The sequence below is a fragment of the Macaca mulatta genome, chromosome 14, assembly GCF_049350105.2.
Source record: "Macaca mulatta isolate MMU2019108-1 chromosome 14, T2T-MMU8v2.0, whole genome shotgun sequence".
NCBI lineage: Eukaryota > Metazoa > Chordata > Mammalia > Primates > Cercopithecidae > Macaca > Macaca mulatta.
The window spans coordinates 59,745,989-59,766,683 of NC_133419.1; the positions used below are offsets into that span (position 1 = coordinate 59,745,989).

General features: G+C 41.0%; 1 protein-coding gene and 1 pseudogene across 1 annotated transcript; both read left to right on the forward strand.

Moving 5' to 3' along the window:
- The first annotated feature begins 11,156 nt into the window (after positions 1-11,156).
- LOC100426386 (olfactory receptor 56A4) lies at positions 11,157-12,188 on the forward strand. Its single transcript, XM_015115003.3, is given in 2 exon segments — positions 11,157-12,041; positions 12,043-12,188. Coding segments are annotated over 2 exon segments (942 nt in total). The 5' UTR covers positions 11,157-11,171; the 3' UTR covers positions 12,115-12,188.
- Positions 12,189-12,359: 171 nt separating this feature from the next.
- Positions 12,360-19,357, forward strand: LOC713392 (keratin, type I cytoskeletal 18 pseudogene; annotated as a pseudogene).
- The last annotated feature ends 1,338 nt before the right edge of the window (positions 19,358-20,695 follow it).

A 20,695-nucleotide genomic window follows, 5' to 3' on the forward strand; every position in this document is an offset into this window, starting at 1 on the left:
GATAAAATCTTGGACATGACACCATGAGCATGAAGAGGGCCACTCCCAGGGATTTGTGGGGTCCAGACCACTGATGCTCCCACTGCATGAGAAAGGTTCACAGGAAAAGCACTCTCTGTTCCCCTCAATTGGCCATGGTTCATGCTCCTTTCATTGGTGGGAATGTTCCTCTAGTACTTCCCTCTAGAGTTATAGTGCTGACAATAGCCTGATTCAGTTTCTTTGTTACTGGTGTATTCAGAGAAGAATTCCCATCACTCAGTTACCTTACGTTTTTCTTTTCCTAGGATTTCTTTTTCTTTTTCTTTCTCTTCCCTCCTTTCTTCCTATCTTTCCTGTCTTATTTTTAAAATAAAATTATATATAAAGTGTACAAAGTGATGTTTTGATACACATAGAGTGTATCACACTGAATACTACAGTTACACTAATTAACACATCCATTGCTTCACATGGTTACCTTTTTTGTGGTGGGAACTCTTAAGATCTATTGTCTTAGCAAATTTTAAGCATATGATAAAATATTATTCCCATCCCCACACTTCACATTAGATCTCTAGAACTTATTCATACTTTTAACAGAAATTTTATACCCTTTGACAGACATCTCTCCATTTCCCTCTCTCCCTGCCCCTTGGAAACCACCAATCTACTCTTTGCTTCTATGAATTTGACTTTTTAAGATTTCACACATAATGTGAGATTATGCAATATTTTTCTTTCTGTGTCTGGCTTATTTTACCTAGATAATGCCATTTTCGTTAATTAGACTTCCCAAGTGCCTTTGAACTCTTTCATCCTCACTCTACTCCCAATGCTGAACACCTTTCACAACATACTCTCCTGGGACATGGACCATAGGGCCCTAGGACCCAGGCGCCTAATAATGGCACTAACTCTTGTGAGCAGTGTGGAGGGAAGGGACTAGTGGAGTCAGGGTCCATAAAATCAGCCTCTGCAGCTCTTGTAGAAAACAGCAAGAAATAGCAGCAGTACAGCCTTCTGAAACTGGTGAGTCTCAAGGTGAGGCCAAGGAAATTATGAGGAAGAGGAAGCTGATGAGTGGAGGGGGAATCCAGAAGCCTGGTATGAAAATGAGATAGAACTCTTTCAATAAGGCCTAGTGTAGTAGATGACAACCTTGCCACAGTACTTAAGTTCTGGCACAAGCGTTACAGACCAATGGCTGTGATTTCCCTCAGAACTGAGGCTAAGTCATTTTATGGCTTGTAGAATCAAAACTTCTGTAGGCTCAAAGACCCCTAACTACATCATAGCTATGAGGCCAAGCCTCTTGCCTAGCTAGGTCATAATATTTTTTTTCTTCCCTAGTCTGAATTCATCTATGAACCTAGGTGACTGCTCCTTCTAGGCAATCATAGCTGGGCTCAAATCTTCCATTACCATTTTGGTTAGTTCAGAATCTGTCTGACTTTTCCAAACTGTTAATGACTCATGGTCAGAGACCATGTTTTGCTCATTGACACCTAGAATGAATAACCACAATGACCACTCCTTTGTGAATAATCAGTCTATGAGTTTGGACTGATTGAGTTGGCATACTGAAGAGCCAAAACAATGCCCCAGATGGCCAACAATTCTTCATTTCTCAGATTAGGAGTTCTCAGTTTCACTGAGGAAAATTCAGAGGGAGGAAAAATCATTCCAGCTATTAAGGAATTACAAAGTAACTATGAAAGCTAAAAGTACATTATTACCTGGAAGAATCTATCAGTGCTACAAGAAGCTCAAAAAGAACATATGTCTTCCTGTATTTGTTTAAAAATCTGGGAGGCATACCTGACTCCAGCCTTTCTCTGTCCCCTTAACCTTTCTTACATTAAATTTTCTTTCTTTTTTTTTTTTTAATTTATTTATTATTATTATACTTTAAGTTGTAGGGTACATGTGCATAACGTGCAGGTTTGTTACATATGTATACTTGTGCCATGTTGCTGTGCTGCACCCATCAACTCGTCATTTACATCAGGTATAACTCCCAATGCAATCCCTCCCCCCTACCCCCTCCCCATGATAGGCCCCGGTGTGTGATGTTCCCCTTCCTGAGTCCGAGTGATCTCATTGTTCAGTTCCCACCTATGAGTGAGAACATGCGGTGTTTGGTTTTCTGTTCTTGTGATAATTTGCTAAGAATGATGGATTCCAGCTGCATCCAAGTCCCTACAAAGGACTCAAACTCATCCTTTTTTATGGCTGCATAGTATTCCATGGTGTATATGTGCCACATTTTCTTAATCCAATCTGTCACTGATGGACATTTGGGTTGATTCCAAGTCTTTGCTATTGTGAATAGTGCTGCAATAAACATACGTGTGCATGTGTCTTTATAGCAGCATAATTTGTAATCCTTTGGGTATATACCCAGTAATGGGATGGCTGGGTCATATGGTACATCTAGTTCTAGACCCTTGAGGAATCGCCATACTGTTTTCCATAATGGTTGAACTAGTTTACAATCCCACCAACAGTGTAAAAGTGTTCCTATTTCTCCACATCCTCTCCAGCACCTGTTGTTTCCTGACTTTTTAATGATTGCCATTCTAACTGGTGTGAGATGGTATCTCATGGTGGTTTTGATTTGCATTTCTCTGATGGCCAGTGATGATGAGCATTTTTTCATGTGTCTGTTGGCTGTATGAATGTCTTCTTTTGAGAAATGTCTGTTCATGTCCTTTGCCCAATTTTTGATGGGGTTGTTTGTTTTTTTCTTGTAAATTTGTTTGAGTTCTTTGTAGGTTCTGGATATTAGCCCTTTGTCAGATGAGTAGATTGCAAAAATTTTCTCCCATTCTGTAGGTTGCCTGTTCACTCTGATGGTAGTGTCTTTTGCTGTGCAGAAGCTCTTTAGTTTAATGAGATCCCATTTGTCAATTTTGGCTTTTGCTGCCGTTGCTTTTGGTGTTTTAGACATGAAATCTTTGCCCATGCCTATGTCCTGAATGGTACTACCTAGGTTTTCCTCTAGGATTTTTATGGTATTAGGTCTAACATTTAAGTCTCTAATCCATCTTGAATTAATTTTCGTATAAGGAGTAAGGAAAGGATCCAGTTTCAGCTTTCTACTTATGGCTAGCCAATTTTCCCAGCACCATTTATTAAATAGGGAATCCTTTCCCCATTTCTTGTTTCTCTCAGGTTTGTCAAAGATCAAATGGCTGTAGATGTGTGGTATTATTTCTGAGGACTCTGTTCTGTTCCATTGGTCTATATCTCTGTTTTGGTACCAGTACCATGCTGTTTTGGTTACTGTAGCCTTGTAGTATAGTTTGAAGTCAGGTAGCGTGATGCCTCCAGCTTTGTTCTTTTGGCTTAGGATTGTCTTGGAGATGCGGGCTCTTTTTTGGTTCCATATGAACTTTAAAGCAGTTTTTTCCAATTCTGTGAAGAAACTCATTGGTAGCTTGATGGGGATGGCATTGAATCTATAAATTACCTTGGGCAGTATGGCCATTTTCACAATATTGATTCTTCCTATCCATGAGCATGGTATGTTCTTCCATTTGTTTGTGTCCTCTTTGATTTCACTGAGCAGTGGTTTGTAGTTCTCCTTGAAGAGGTCCTTTACATCCCTTGTAAGTTGGATTCCTAGGTATTTGATTCTCTTTGAAGCAATTGTGAATGGAAGTTCATTCCTGATTTGGCTCTCTGTTTGTCTGTTACTGGTGTATAAGAATGCTTGTGATTTTTGCACATTAATTTTGTATCCTGAGACTTTGCTGAAGTTGCTTATCAGCTTAAGGAGATTTTGGGCTGAGACAATGGGGTTTTCTAAATATACAATCATGTCATCTGCAAACAGGGACAATTTGACTTCTTCTTTTCCTAACTGAATACCCTTGATTTCTTTCTCTTGCCTGATTGCCCTAGCCAGAACTTCCAACACTATGTTGAATAGGAGTGGTGAGAGAGGGCATCCCTGTCTTGTGCCAGTTTTCAAAGGGAATTTTTCCAGTTTTTGCCCGTTCAGTATGATATTGGCTGTGGGTTTGTCATAAATAGCTCTTATTATTTTGAGGTACGTTCCATCAATACCGAATTTATTGAGCGTTTTTAGCATGAAGGGCTGTTGAATTTTGTCAAAAGCCTTTTCTGCATCAATTGAGATAATCATGTGGTTCTTGTCTTTGGTTCTGTTTATATGCTGGATTATGTTTATTGATTTGCGAATGTTGAACCAGCCTTGCATCCCAGGGATGAAGCCCACTTGATCATGGTGGATAAGCTTTTTGATGTGTTGCTGAATCCGGTTTGCCAGTATTTTATTGAGGATTTTTGCATCGATGTTCATCAGGGATATTGGTCTAAAATTCTCTTTTTTTGTTGTGTCTCTGCCAGGCTTTGGTATCAGGATGATGTTGGCCTCATAAAATGAGTTAGGGAGGATTCCCTCTTTTTCTATTGATTGGAATAGTTTCAGAAGGAATGGTACCAACTCCTCTTTGTACCTCTGGTAGAATTCAGCTGTGAATCCATCTGGTCCTGGACTTTTTTTGGTTGGTAGGCTATTAATTGTTGCCTCAATTTCAGAGCCTGCTATTGGTCTATTCAGGGATTCAACTTCTTCCTGGTTTAGTCTTGGAAGAGTGTAAGTGTCCAGGAAATTATCCATTTCTTCTAGATTTTCCAGTTTATTTGCGTAGAGGTGTTTATAGTATTCTCTGATGGTAGTTTGTATTTCTGTGGGGTCGGTGGTGATATCCCCTTGATCATTTTTAATTGCGTCGATTTGATTCTTCTCTCTTTTCTTCTTTATTAGTCTGGCTAGTGGTCTGTCAATTTTGTTGATCTTTTCAAAAAACCAACTCCTGGATTCATTGATTTTTTGGAGGGTTTTTTGTGTTTCTATCTCCTTCAGTTCTGCTCTGATCTTAGTTATTTCTTGCCTTCTGCTAGCTTTCGAATGTGTTTGCTCTTGCTTCTCTAGTTCTTTTAATTGCGATGTTAGAGTGTCAATTTTACATCTTTCCTGCTTTCTCTTGTGGGCATTTAGTGCTATAAATTTCCCTCTACACACTGCTTTAAATGTGTCCCAGAGATTCTGGTATGTTGTATCTTTGTTCTCATTGGTTTCAAAGAACATCTTTATTTCTGCCTTCATTTCGTTATGTACCCAGTAGTCATTCAGGAGCAGGTTGTTCAGTTTCCATGTAGTTGAGCGGTTTTGATTGAGTTTCTTAGTCCTGAGTTCTAGTTTGATTGCACTGTGGTCTGAGAGACAGTTTGTTATAATTTCTGTTCTTGTACATTTGCTGAGGACTGCTTTACTTCCAATTACATGGTCAATTTTGGAGTAAGTATGATGTGGTGCTGAGAAGAATGTATATTCTGTTGATTTGGGGTGGAGAGTTCTATAGATGTCTATTAGGTCTGCTTGCTGCAGAGATGAGTTCAATTCCTGGATAGCCTTGTTAACTTTCTGTCTCGTTGATCTGTCTAATGTTGACAGTGGAGTGTTGAAGTCTCCCATTATTATTGTATGGGAGTCTAAGTCTCTTTGTAAGTCTCTAAGGACTTGCTTGATGAATCTGGGTGCTCCTGTATTGGGTGCATATATATTTAGGATAGTTAGCTCTTCCTGTTGAATTGATCCCTTTACCATTATGTAATGGCCTTCTTTGTCTCTTTTGATCTTTGATGGTTTAAAGTCTGTTTTATCAGAGACTAGTATTGCAACCCCTGCTTTTTTTTGTTCTCCATTTGCTTGGTAAATCTTCCTCCATCCCTTTATTTTGAGCCTATGTATGTCTCTGCGTGTGAGATGGGTCTCCTGAATACAGCAGACTGATGGGTCTTGACTCTTTATCCAGTTTGCCAGTCTGTGTCTTTTAATTGGAGCATTTAGTCCATTTACATTTAAGGTTAATATTGTTATGTGTGAACTTGATCGTGCCATTATGATATTAACTGGTTATTTTGCTCATTAGTTGATGCAGTTTCTTCCTAGCCTCAATGGTCTTTACATTTTGGCATGTTTTTGCAATGGCTGGTACCGGTTGTTCCTTTCCATGTTTAGTGCTTCCTTCAGGATCTCTTGTAAGGCAGGCCTAGTGGTGACAAAATCTCTAAGCATTTGCTTATCTGTAAAGGATTTTATTTCTCCTTCACTTATGAAACTTAGTTTGGCTGGATATGAAATTCTGGGTTTAAAATTCTTTTCTTTAAGAATGTTGAATATTGGCCCCCACTCTCTTCTGGCTTGTAGAGTTTCTGCTGAGAGATCTGCTGTTAGTCTGATGGGCTTCCCTTTGTGGGTAACCCGACCTTTCTCTCTGGCTGCCCTTAAGATTTTTTCCTTCATTTCAACTTTGGTGAATCTGGCAATTATGTGTCTTGGAGTTGCTCTTCTCGAGGAGTATCTTTGTGGCATTCTCTGTATTTCCTGGATTTGAATGTTGGCCTGCCCTACTAGGTTGGGGAAGTTCTCCTGGATGATATCCTGAAGAGTGTTTTCCAACTTGGTTCCATTTTCCCCCTCACTTTCAGGCACCCCAATCAGACGTAGATTTGGTCTTTTTACATAATCCCATACTTCTTGCAGGCTTTGTTCGTTTCTTTTTCTTCTTTTTTCTTTTGGTTTCTCTTCTCGCTTCATTTCATTCATTTGATCCTCAATCGCTGATACTCTTTCTTCCAGTTGATCGAGTCGGTTACTGAAGCTTGTGCATTTGTCACGTATTTCTCGTGTCATGGTTTTCATCTCTTTCATTTCGTTTAGGACCTTCTCTGCATTAATTACTCTAGCCATCAATTCTTCCACTTTTTTTTCAAGATTTTTAGTTTCTTTGCGCTGGGTACGTAACTCCTCCTTTAGCTCTGAGAAATTTGATGGACTGAAGCCTTCTTCTCTCATCTCGTCAAAGTCATTCTCCGTCCAGCTTTGATCCATTGCTGGCGATGAGCTGCGCTCCTTTGCCGGGGGAGATGCGCTCTTATTTTTTGAATTTCCAGCTTTTCTGCCCTGCTTTTTCCCCATCTTTGTGGTTTTATCTGCCTCTGGTCTTTGATGATGGTGATGTACTGATGGGGTTTTGGTGTAGGTGTCCTTCCTGTTTGATAGTTTTCCTTCTAACAGTCAGGACCCTCAGCTGTAGGTCTGTTGGAGATTGCTTGAGGTCCACTCCAGACCCTGTTTGCCTGGGTATCAGCAGCAGAGGCTGCAGAAGATAGAATATTTCTGAACAGCGAGTGTACCTGTCTGATTCTTGCTTTGGAAGCTTCCTCTCAGGGGTGTACTCCTCCCTGTGAGGTGTGGGGTGTCATACTGCCCCTAGTGGGGGATGTCTCCCAGTTAGGCTACTCAGGGGTCAGGGACCCGCTTGAGCAGGGAGTCTGTCCCTTCTCAGATCTCAACCTCCGTGTTGGGAGATCCACTGCTCTCTTCAAAGCTGTCAGACAGAGTCGTTTGCGTCTGTGCAGAGGTGTCTGTGTGTCTTAGTTTACTGTGCCCTGTCCCCAGAGGTGGAGTCTACAGAGACAGGCAGGTTTCCTTGAGCTGCTGTGAGCTCCACCCAGTTCGAGCTTCCCAGCAGCTTTGTTTACCTACTTAAGCCTCAGCAATGGCGGGCGCCCCTCCCCCAGCCTCGCTGCTGCCTTGCCGGTAGATCACAGACTGCTGTGCTAGCAACAAGGGAGGCTCCGTGGGTGTGGGACCCTCCCGGCCAGGTGTGGGATATGATCTCCTGGTGTGCCTGTTTCCTAAAGCGCAGTATTGGGGTGGGAGTTACCCGATTTTCCAGGTGTTGTGTGTCTCAGTTCCCCTGGCTAGGAAAAGGGACTCCCTTCCCCCTTGCGCTTCCCAGGTGAGGCAATGCCTCGCCCTGCTTCAGCTCTCGCTGGTCGGGCTGCAGCAGCTGACCAGCTCCGATCGTCCGGCACTCCCCAGTGAGATGAACCCAGCACCTCAGTTGAAAATGCAGAAATCACCGGTCTTCTGTGTCGCTGGCGCTGGGAGTTGGAGACTGGAGCTGCTCCTATTCGGCCATCTTGCTCCGCCCCCCCACATTAAATTTTCTTGTAGCACTCCTCACCCCTCAAAATTATCCTTTCTTCTCCATTTACATGGTTATTACTTTTGTTCAGATCTTAATCACTTGTCCTTTGAACTATTTGGGACTCTCCAAAAAGCCTCCCTACCTTCTGTGATTCCCCTTTGACCTATCTGCTATGGTCTCAATGTTTGTGTCCTCAGAAAATTCTTGTGTTGAAATCCTAACCTCCCTCCCACCTCCAAGGTGATGGTATTAGAAATTGGAACCTTTGTGAGGTAATTAGGTTATGAGGGCTCATGGTTGAGAATGGTACCTCTATAAAAGAGATGGTAAAGAGCTAACTAGCCCCTTCCACCATGTTGGGACACAATGAGAAGGTGCCACCTCTGAACTAAGAAATGAGCTCTAGCCAGACACTGAATCTGCTGGCACTTTGATCTTATGCTTCTTAGCTTCCAGAACTATGAGGTTTGAATGCTAGTTGTTTATAAGCCACCCAGTTTATGGTATTTTGTTTTAGCAGTTAAAGTGGTCTAAGACACCATCTATTGCATATCACGTTCCTTTTCAAATATTCTGATTCCCTACAGTGTACGTGACAATGCCTACTATCAGACAGACTTCTAAGGATCCTCTCAAGGCTGCCACTGCTTCCCTTTAAACATCTTTTGATACTCTACTCTCCTGCCTCCTTTTCCCCAAAGAACTTGGGATCCAGCAGCCCCTAGTGCCTCATTACTAGTCATTACTTAACATCTATGGAGGCAGGATTTTCTTGTTTTTACCTTTGCCTAAAAGGACAGTCCTTATTCTCACCCAGGAAATGTTACCTCATTTTATTTTTTTGTCCTTTGATGCTCTTAGCTTGTTGCATCTTTAGACCTAACAGAACTTCAGAATATGACAGCCCCTTTTCCTTCCCACAATAGCACCTAAAGTTACATATCATTTATTCTATTTCATTTGTGAGAAAACAATATGGAATTGAAATAGCTTTTAGGTTTACACAATCAGTATAAGAGCCAGAATTGTCATTTGTTTCTGCTTGAGGCTAACTTTCAGACCATATTACCCTGCTTCATTATCTGAAATATTGCCTCCTTATTTTATGATTGTCATTATTAGAGCCACAACTGTACTGCATTATAAATGTTTGCAAGTCAATTTTCTCTATTAATTAGGTAAGTTCTCAAAAGATAATGATTTTTGCTTAATCTATGTGATGTACTGCTGTCTTTAGCATTCTGACCAGGAACTAAGAAAACACTATTTTCTCACTTGTTCAAATAGATCAAGCCATTCAGAGTAACTATACTTGAGATTATTGGAAAGGAGAAGGCTTTACAGATAAGGTGAATTAGTTCAATCTTATTTCTCAAATTCACACTGAGTCATTTTCCTAATCAGATATTGAAATGCAGGGCAGATCTGATACATAATTTTGCCTACTCCAGTTTTAACTCCTGAATTCTTGGTTTGTTTCAAAGCCCTACAATGGGTAGATTTTTAAAAATATATATTGTATAATTTATGTTTAGAAAATCTGGAATATTCAAGGTGAAAGTTCTTGGATTAAATGAATACTTCCATTATCTTCTCTGGCAGCTAGAGTCTTCTAATATCTTCTCATGGATACCTCAATCCTCTTAGAGAAGACCTATCAAATGGGACAGGGGTGAAAGATCAGTCATTGTAGCTATGCTGATTACATGCTTCCTAGGCTCCCTCTCGTTTTTCTTTTTTCTCTTTTTTTGAGACGGAGCCTCGCTCTGTCTCTGGGCTGGAGTACAGTGGGCTCACTGCAACCTCCACCCACCAGGTCTGGTTCAAGCAATTCTGCCTCAGCCTCCCAACTAGCTAGGATTACAGGCATGCACCACCACACCCAGCTAATTTCTGTATTTTTAGTAGAGACAGGGTTTCACGGTGTTGGCCAGGCTGGTCTTGAACTCCTGACCTCATGATCTGCCTGCCTTGGCCTTCCAAAGCTAGGCTCCCTCTCTTATCCTGCCATGACTCCCTGGCTACTTTCGATCTCTTTGGCTGTGACAGTCATTGCTGTTACTCTTCTTAGTACCTGGACTCTTTCTCTTTGCTTAGTAGTCAGGGAAAGCAAATGATACCCCACAAAAGAAACAGCTATAATCAAAGTAGATGAGTTTACAGAATGTAAATTACATATGCTAAGGATAATTGGATCCTGGTCACAAGGAAGAACAGGTAATTTTACTTACCAGGTAAGTGGATTCCTGTATAAATTTACTTGCCTAAAACTCACTCCCTGACTTCTATTCCATCTTTGGTGAACTTCAGCTCATTTGATGAGAGCAGGTCCTCATGTAATGTCATTTCACACAACGTTGTGTCATTATAACATTGATAAGAAAAAAATGGGTTTCCGGCAGGGGCCGCTGTCTGTGTGGTGTTTGCATATTCTCTCCATGTCAGACTGGACTTTTTCCAGGGACCCAAATAGTTTCCTTCTACATCCCAGTGATGTACAGCTGAAGTCTAAATTGTCCCAGTGTGACTGAATGGTTGTGTGTGTGAGTGCTCCCTGTAATGCAATGGCGTTCTGGTTCCCTGAGCTTTTGGGAACCAACCCAAAGCTGCCAGGATAAGCTTGGACCACCTGTAACCCTGAACTGGAATAAGTGGGTTGGGAAATGTATGAATGAATGAATGAAAATCATTGTAAAGTAAAAATTAGTAAAGTGTACTGAAATCATATAAATGCATGACAATAGATGATACTTGTGATTGCTGGTTTTTAAACTGTGTGGTGGTAGAAGATTCTTCTTACAATTTTCCTTTATCTCTATTTTGTTACCTGTAACATTAAGATAACAATATTAATTACTCCTTAGTATTTTTTAAAAGGATGAAATGAGATAAAGAATATAAAACATTGTGGCTGATTAAGAATTAAGAATATAAAACATACGATTAATTAAGATTAAGAATATAAAACATATGATACATACTTGGTTAAATATAAGGGAAGATGAAGACAGTGATTTTAAAAACTTTATTGGGACAGATACAGGGCCTCAGTGGAAACCCACACTCTACTATGTTTAGAACACATACTTTTTATGTTTCTGTACTTCTCTCCTACATTTTAAGGTACCCTGGGTCTCCAGATTGATCAGGAAACTTTACATGGCATCACCCAGCAATGACTCCGCTGCTCCAGTCTCTGAATTCCTCCTCATCTGCTTCCCCGACTTCCAGAGTTGGCAGCACTGGCTGTCCCTGCCCCTCAGCCTTCTCTTCCTCCTGGCCATGGGGGCTAACACCACCCTCCTGATCACCATCCAGCTGGAGTCCTCTCTGCACCAGCCCCTGTACTACCTGCTCAGCCTCTTCTCCCTGCTGGACATAGTGCTCTGCCTCACTGTCATCCCCAAGGTCCTGGCCATCTTCTGGTTTGACCTCAGGTCAATCAGCTTTCCAGCCTGCTTCCTCCAGATGTTCATCATAAACAGTTTTTTGACCATGGAGTCCTGCACATTCATGGTCATGGCCTATGACCATTATGTGGCCATCTGCCATCCACTGAGATACCCATCTATCATCACTGACCAGTTTGTGGCTAGGGCTGTGGTCTTTGTTATAGCCCGGAATGCCTTTGTTTCTCTTCCTGTTCCCATGCTTTCTGCCAGGCTCAGATACTCTGTGGGAAACATAATCAAGAACTGCATCTGCACTAACCTGTCTGTGTCCAAACTCTCTTGTGATGACATCACTTTCAATCAGCTCTACCAGTTTGTGGCAGGCTGGACTCTGTTGGGCTCTGACCTTATCCTTATTATTATCTCCTATTCTTTTATATTGAAAGTTGTGCTGAGGATCAAGGCCGAGGGTGCTGTGGCCAAGGCCTTGAGCACGTGTGGTTCCCACTTCATCCTCATCTTCTTCTTCAGCACAGTCCTGCTGGTTCTGGTCATCACTAACCTGGCCAGGAAGACAATTCCTCCGGATGTCCCCATCCTGCTCAATATCCTGCACCACCTCATCCCCCCAGCTCTGAAACCCCATTGTTTATGGTATGAGAACCAAGGAGATCAAGCAGGGAATCCAGAACCTGCTGAAGAGGTTATAAGAGTAAAAAGGATTAGATCCACCTTTAGAGTTGTTAATTAAAATTGGGAAATGAGGAATTATTTTTATGTTGGAAAGGAAATTTCACTTTTAAATCCTGGCCTGAGTTCTGATTCTTCTGTTCTCAATATCTCAGGCAACAATGAACACATTTATTTGTGAATCTTTGTTTTCTGTTACTTGAAAGGAAACCTCCCTTTTCTGGATTCTATGGTTACTTCGGAATTTTTCCTGAACTAATCCGCAATGAAGAATCTTGCCAAGACTTTGACAAATGGAGCTGTATTAGAATGGAAGTGTTTGACCACTAAAGAAACAAACTTTATAAAATGCCCTTAAAAAGATCAGCCTGTCTTCTGAACTGCAAATGACACGGATTCCTTTCCTGTCTCTGATTCAGCCTGGCAGACGGCTGCCTGGCTTGGGTGCCATGAAGGCATGGCTTGGGTTAAGTACAGATGTTGACCCTGGAACAACTTGGGGTTGAGTGCCTTGCCCTGAACACCCCGACTCTCTTCCATGGCGCCTGAGACAGATGTGCTATTCCCTGGCTCCTAAAATTCTCCCATACCTCTCTGAGGGCAGCATTTCCATTCTTTCTCTCTACTTAGATTTTCTCTCTTCAGTTTTTGGTTTGTAAATGAGGTTGACAAAGTTTTAGGATTTTTAGGTTGGGGGCGGGGGAGTTGTATTGTTTGAAGTGCTTTATGTTCTTGTATTCATCATCTTCATCTTCATGTCGTTATAATCATAGTTCCTATCTCACCTTGAACTGCCCATCATAGGCGCGAATGAGCCATCCTGTTCATTCCCTCTGTTGCTGTTTGCTGCAGCCTCCCTCCTGAGCTGTGGCTGGCAAAGCTGCCAACAGTTTCCCAGACCTGAAAGTTCTAGGGTTTGTTTTTCACAGAATAGTGTATTCTACTATTTTGGCATTTCCTTCTTAATGATGCCACACAGTTCAGTATATTCAAGGAATATTAAACAGTTTTAATCTGTCTGTTTTGGGGATGTAAGTTAAGATTTCAAGTTCGTCATTTGTCCAAGCATTGTTTGACAACTGTCCCAACTGGACTATCCTACTTTCATTTGTACTGAAGCTTATCTTTGCTGAATGACTTGTATTAAAATTAATATCTCTACAGTGTTTAAAAAATTTTATGTTACAGCACTTCTTTTATTACAGGCCTCCTATACAATAGCCCTAACATACTTTTGACTTATCTTAAACTTTGTTTTCTCTGCCACTGTAGCCCAAATGAACTGCTCATTATTTCTTGAAAACTACTTATTCCCATTTTGCTCTCTCTCTTTTCAATCATTTGATGCTTCTCAGATAAGCCTTCTTTTACCATTATCACCATTTGCCAAACCCCGTCTTTCCTACCAGGTTTAATTCAAATGCCACCTCCCACAGTAGGTCTTCCTTTCCTGATCCTCCTGACTGGAATCATTATTCTTGCATCTTGTGTGGCTGTATTTCTTTCTCTGACACTGTCATAAGCTTCTTTTAGGTTGAGAGTATTTTATTCATCTTTAAAATTCGGCATGGCTACTTTTACTGTCCCTTATACAGATAAATTTAAAATAAAAATATATTGAACAAAATGTGTAGAACATTTTATAAATGATCTCTTATCTCTCATTTTCTTTGATAACTAATTGGAAACAGCAATAAAATCTTATACTATTATGTGTCCTTATAGTACCCAACACAGAGCCTTATTTTGAGCCAGCACAAAATGAACCTCTATACAGTGAAGACCATTAGGATTGAGACAGTCTGGACAATGGAAATTGTATTCTCAGATAAAATAATTTGGCTAAATTTGTGTACTCAGATTTCATGAACTTTGGCTAAACTCATAGATTCTGGCTTTATTACCTTGAAAATGGTGTTAATTTATTTTTTATTGTTTTTTCGAAGAGCGAATTAACTAATAAAAGTTTTTGTATAATGAGTATATACACATTAAATTATATGCGTTGAATTATTTATTATTATTATTTCCCCAAGCATGCTGCTTCCCCTGCTGCGCTCTGAATAATAGGCTGGCCATTATTGCATACCTTATTTACCTTGGTGTATAAGGTATCCATGGAATTTGAGTCCTCCTCTGTCTCTCTAGTTGTTTTTGTCACTAGTTTATTTTCTTGAGAAGTTCTATTGCTTACATGAGGGTTATCATGTAGGAACTCCAAGCAATTGGGTGCCCCATAGGACTTTTAGTTTAACATAGCCGATTTATATCCATTTCAGTCTGGGTGCACCACGAGGCTCTCCACAAGCTTTCCTTCTGAAACACGTAGGGACGGCCATTGAAGATACGTGGCTATACCACTCCAGTGATCACATTCTTTAAGGTTACCAGGCTTCCAATGCCACTTGTCCCTCCAAATTGTAGCAACAATCCCATCTGGTATGTTTGAGAGAGACGACACAATAATTATAAACTAGGAAACTTTTCACCATGTCCAAGCAGCTGTCTTGGTAAATTATCTTCGTGATTCATGACCACACAGTGTGCAGAGGCTTCACTGCTTTGCAATCCCTGCTCAAAGCAGTGTGAAGAATCCTCATTCTCAGTTTACCTATAAAATATCAAATGAAATAAACAGAGTCCACAAATTCTGTATTACAAATTTTCTCCAGAGTGTCCTATTGGGTTCTTATTTTAGTACAACTTTTCTTCTTGGGGTAGAACAACTTCTGCAACTTCTCTCAAAATCAGGTATCACTTGGCACTTCATCTGAGAAAAGTTGTTTGGTTATTACTCGCTGCTTCTGAAGCATTTTTAATAGAAAAGAGTGATAGTCTCTTTCCTTGGTGTTATCACTTTCGTCTGCCACTCTCCTTTCTATCATAATTTCCCCTTTCTTTGCTTTATTATCCTTCCTAATTCAGACTCTTCCCAAATGAGGGCCTCTGGTTCAGGCACACAGACAATACACAAATCAGACCGCAGCAGGAATCTCCCTGGGATCTTTTCTTTTCTCTAGGAAGAGGAGTAGGGTTGGAAGGTAATAGGTAGTGTGTAACGAAACCATCTCTATCCTCAGGCATTATTTATGGTCAGTCCTAGCTTGGCCAGAGGAGGTGAGGCTGATACCCAACCCAAGGTTTCCTTTGGAGGACAGAGAGAGAAGTTCAAAGTGACATAGGTAAAATCTCACCCAGTTATGCACCATTGTCTGCAACACAATTGTCTTCCCACCATCTCATTCTTGGAGCCCAGCCTTGTGAGGTGAGAAAGAGAAAGGATTATGTCTCGGCATCCTCTCCAGCTTCCTCACTCCTACTGCTGGTACCAAGAGGCTTTCCAAGGCATTTTTCCTTCACTGTCACACATATTTGGACAAATCTTATACCTGTCCAATGAGTGAGTTGGATTTTCATGCTCTTATTAATAACAAATATTCCACTTGCCCATTCCAATTTTGAAGCCACTGTGATGTAGGTATTAGGGAAATGATATGTCTGCAATATGTTATGCTTTATAGCCCATTCTTATATACTGGCTATAATAAAATGGCCCCCGTTTATGGATACTATGTAATTCTCATTTAAACATAATTTTTCTAAGAGTATACCTAAAGTCTGAAATGAAGTTCTCTCTCTCCTAAGTCTAGAAATATTTGTTTTTCAAATATATATGGTTTTTATTTATAATGCCTCAAGTCTCCTGGATGTTCCCTCAACTTTCTTTCTGTTCACCACTATCCCAATATTGGATTTTATCTTCTGGGTTTTCTGCCCATGCCTCCCTGAAGAATAGGCCTATGCTCTGGGATCAGATGCCTAAAATAGCCTTAGCCCTGGTGGGCTGTGGGGAGAGAAGTGGCAGAGTGGAGCTCTGGACAGGAAAATAGCTTCTGGAACCTCAGAGTGGGGAGGTCTGATGGTGCATTAAACAGTCACAAGTAGTACTTACAGTACAGCATCCTTGAGCTGCTAGGTCTGCTTTGGAACCAGGAAAATTATAAGGATGAGAGTCTTGTAGGGACCCAGGTGTTCCATATAAGCATGAAGAAGTAATTCTTCTGGTAGAAATGCAGCAGATCTGGGGCTGAAGATTCAGATTCTGCCAATATCGCCAATATCCCAAAATCTGCTGTATCCCTGCTTTTCCATGGGGAAAAGTTTTTGTTAATGTGAACTGTACACTACCCATTTAAACAAAACTGAGATTTCCAGAATGAAGGTTCTTGAATTACATCTATACCTTCATTATTGTCTATGACAGCTGTAGACTAGGAGACTCAGTGAGTTTATGTTATCAACTATAATTCACCCCTCCTAGAGAAGATTGCCATGGAAGCACCAGAAAAGATAGGGCCATTAATCCCAACTGCCTTGATTTCTCCCTGCTGGGCTTCCCATCTCAGTGCCCTTGCTCTCAGTGTTCTTTCCTGCTTCTCTGTCTGGGACAGAAAACCTTTTCCATTGCTCAAGCCACAATACTCCTCAGAAAACTTCAGACTGGGCATGGGGTCAATTTTAATCTTTTGTTCGTTGCCCCAGCAAAAAGAATATAATATCTAACAGGAAACAAAGCCAATGCCTCTAGAGAAATAGACTTATTTCTTTGGAATCTGGCCACAAGTAAGTCTGTATAGTCTGACTAACAGAATAAATAGGCTTTTATTTGGATGTATATCTGAAGCTGTAGTTGTTTCTAATTCCAATTCTACCTTTCGTCATCCTTTGTTAACAACATCTAGTTGTAGTTTCCAAATAAATCTTATATGAAAGAATGGTGCTCCTATTACCACATTTGGAAGTATCTAGAAATTTTGGAGTTCTTTACTGAATAGCCACATTGGTTCTTAAAAAAAAAATAAAAATAAAAACTTCACTGGTTTAAGGTAGAGGTAGGGGAAGAGTAATGTCTACTTTAAGACAAAGAAGCTGGGTTATAGGTTGCTGAAAAGTCCTAATCCCTGGTAGAGATTCTGTGAGGAGCTAAGCTAAGCTAACTGTGGATTTGTTGATCACCCCTGTTCTAAATGAGGTCTTCCCATTGTGAAATCAGAAAGACCAGTCTAATATATATATACACACACATATATATATATGTGTGTGTGTGTGTGTGTGTATGTATATAGAATATATATATATATTCTTTCTCCCATTCATCTATTGATAGCATTAGGTTGATTCCATATGTTGCTATTGGAAACAGTGCTGCAGTAAACATGGGAGTATAGTTATCTCTTTGACATACTGATTTAATTTTCTGCTATAAAGGGAAACAAAATCCTGTCATGTGGTATGGTATGGATGAGTCTGGAGGACATTATATTAAGTGAAATATTAAGACAAAAAAAAAAAAAAAACAAATACCACATGATCTCACTCAAATGAAGAATATGAAAAAGTTTTCTATAAAGTCTTAAACAGTAGAATGGTGGTTACCAGAGTCTGGATAGTTAAGTGGGAGGGAGGGATTGAGAGATGTTTGTCAAAAGATAAATAATTACAGTTAGATTAGAGGAGGCTGTTCGAGAAATCTATTGCACAGCATGGTGACTATAGTTAATGATGACATATTGTATTCTTGAAAAATGAAAAGATAGTGAACATTTAGTGGTGTTCTCCCTACACAAATGATAGCTATGTGAGGTAGTGCATATGCTAATTAGCTAGATTTAACTATTCCACACTGTATATATACTTTAAAACATGTTGTACACAATAAACACTTGAAATTTAATCTGTCAATTAAAAACATAATAAAAGAAATCCCCCAAAACTTTGATGGGTAGTATTGCAAAAGAAAATGAAAACTGTAATTTTGACCTGACCCAGAGATTGAACAAATTAAAAAAATTCCTGCATCCAATCCAACTCAAGAGACATGGTGCCATGTGACCAACACCAAGATTAAACTTGTATCCTAAGGAAAATAAAAGGAGAGTTTAGTTTCCCATAACTCTAGACCTCTGCTGTTCAATACAGTAGTTAAGAGCCATATGTGGCTATTGAGGCCTTGAGAAGTGGCCAGTTCAAATTGCAACATACTATAATTGTAAAGTGCACAATTGATTTTGAAGGCTTAGTACAAAAAGAATGAATAATACAAAATAGCTCTTTCATACTTTAAAATATTGACTACATGTTAAAGTGGTTGTCAGCAAAGCCTGAGTCCTGTTCTCTCACTCTCCTACCTGCATAGCAGGAGTTTCACCTCTCACTCCACCTTCTCCACCAACTACCGGTCCCTGGGGTGAGTCCAACTGCCCAGCTACAGCACCCGGCAGATCAGCAGTGCAGCCAGCATCTATGCAGGTGCTGGGGGCGGGGGTGGGGGGGCTCGGGTTCCCTGATCTCTACGTTCTGGTTCATCAGCTTCTAGGTGGCTTGAAGTCTGGGGGCCTGGCCACAGGGATGGCCAGGGGTCTGGCAGGAATGGGAGGCATCCAAGATGAGAAGGAGACCATGCAAGGCCTGAATGACTGCCGGGCCTCCTAGGTGGACAGAGTGAGGAGCCTGGAGACTGAGAATTGGAAGCTGGAGAGCAAAATCCAGGAGCATCTGGAGAGGAAGGGACCCTGGGTCAGAGACTGGGGGTGTTACTTCAAGACCTTTGAGTACCTAAAGGCTCAGATCTTCGCAAATACTGTGGACTATGCCCGCATCATTCTGCAGATCAAAAATGCCCATCTTGCGGCTGCTGACTTTAGAATCAAGTATGAGACAGAGCTGGTCATGTGCCAGTCTGCGGAGAGTGACTTCCATGGGCTCCACAAGGTCGTTGATAACACCAATGTCACTCAGCTGCAGTTGGAGACAGAGATCGAGGCTGTCAAGGAGGAGCTGCTCTTCATGAAGAACCATGAAGAGGAAGTAAAAGGCCTACAAGCCCAGATTGCCAGATCTGGGTTGACCATGGAGATAGATGCCCCCAAATCTCAGGACCGCGCCAAGATCATGGCAGACATTAGGTGCAATACGACGAGCTGGCTGGGAAGAACTGAGAGAAGCTGGACAAGTACTGGTTTCGCAGGTTGAGGGGAGCACCACAGTGGTCACACGCAGTCCGCTAAGGTCGGAGCTGCTGAGATGATGCTCATGGAACTGAGACATACAGTCCAGTCTTTGGAGATAGACCTGGACTGGATGAGAAATCTGAAAGCCAGCTTAGAGAACAGCCTGAGGGAGTTGGAGGCCCGGTATGCCCTGCAGATGGAGCAGCTCAACGGGATCCTGCTGCACCTGGAGTCAGAGCTGGCACAGACCTGAGCAGAGAGGCAGCGCTAGGCCCAGGAGTAGTAAGCCCTGCTGAACATCAAGGTCAAGCTGGAGGCTGAGATGGCCACCTACCGCCACCTGCTGGAAGACAATGAAGACTTCAATCTTGGTTGTTGCCTTGGACAGCCCCAACTCCATGCAAACCATTCAAAAGACTACCACCCGCCAGATAGTGGACGGCAAAGTGGTGTCTGAGACCAATGACACCAAAGTTCTGAGACATTAAGCCAGCAGAGGCAGAGTACCATTTAGGGAGCAGGAGGCCAATAAAAAGTTCAGAGTTTAAAAAAAATATTGGTTACATGTTAAAGTGATACTATTTCAGATATGCTAAGTAAAATAACATATTAAATTCAATTTTACATGTTTTCTTTCACTTTTTAAAGATGGCTACTAAAAATTTAAAATGACATGTGGTTTGCATTATATTAATATTTCTCTTATAGTCATTATAGGGCTGCTATAGAGTATAGGGCAAGTTATAACATATTAGGCAAAATGGAAGGGCCAGTTTGTGTCTTCCAACTTATAAATGTACCTTCATATATTTACACTTAATTCTCACCTTTGGGAAACAGGTTTTTACTTTCTCAGAAAACAGAGGAAAGCTGAGTCTAGGAAGGTCCAACACTCTTTAGGACAACTACCATTGTTGATGAAAAAAATGGGTGAGGGTGGACTTCCTCAGAGTGTAAAAAAGAGTATCATCTTTCCAGAGATGGCTGCATTTGCTTTTTAACAGGTCTCCCACCGTCTACTCTTGACCTCTTCTCATCCATTCTCATAGGATGATATTTTGTTAATGAGATTTTGATCATGTGTCAATCCTCTGCTTAAAATTCTTTATGATGTTCCATGGCCTTTTAACACGGCCTAAAAGACCCAGCATGCTCCGGTTCCTGCTTAAACTCTAGGCTCAGTTCCTGAGTACTAAAATTGCAAATTTTAATAATCCTTTCAGGTCTTCAAAAATACCAGGGTGCCTTTCCTCCTGCTTCACAGGTTTGTATCCTCAGCCTATCCCCACACCTCCCTTCACTTTTAACCAATTCTTATGGGCACTAACTTGAATAGGGTGGGCTTTTCTGAACTCCCCAGACTGGGGAGGTCCTATGTACTTAATATATGTCATCCCATGACTAGTGAAAACCATTTTATCATATAGATATTTATAAACATCTAATAGACTATCTGGAATTGGTAGATACCTAATCTACCAATCTGCCATCTACTTATTTATTCCCAAGGAGAATGTGGCTACTAGGTGGAGTGGGAAGCATCGCTCCACGTAGTGGAGAAGCTCTGTTACTTCAGTGGGAAGCTGTTACT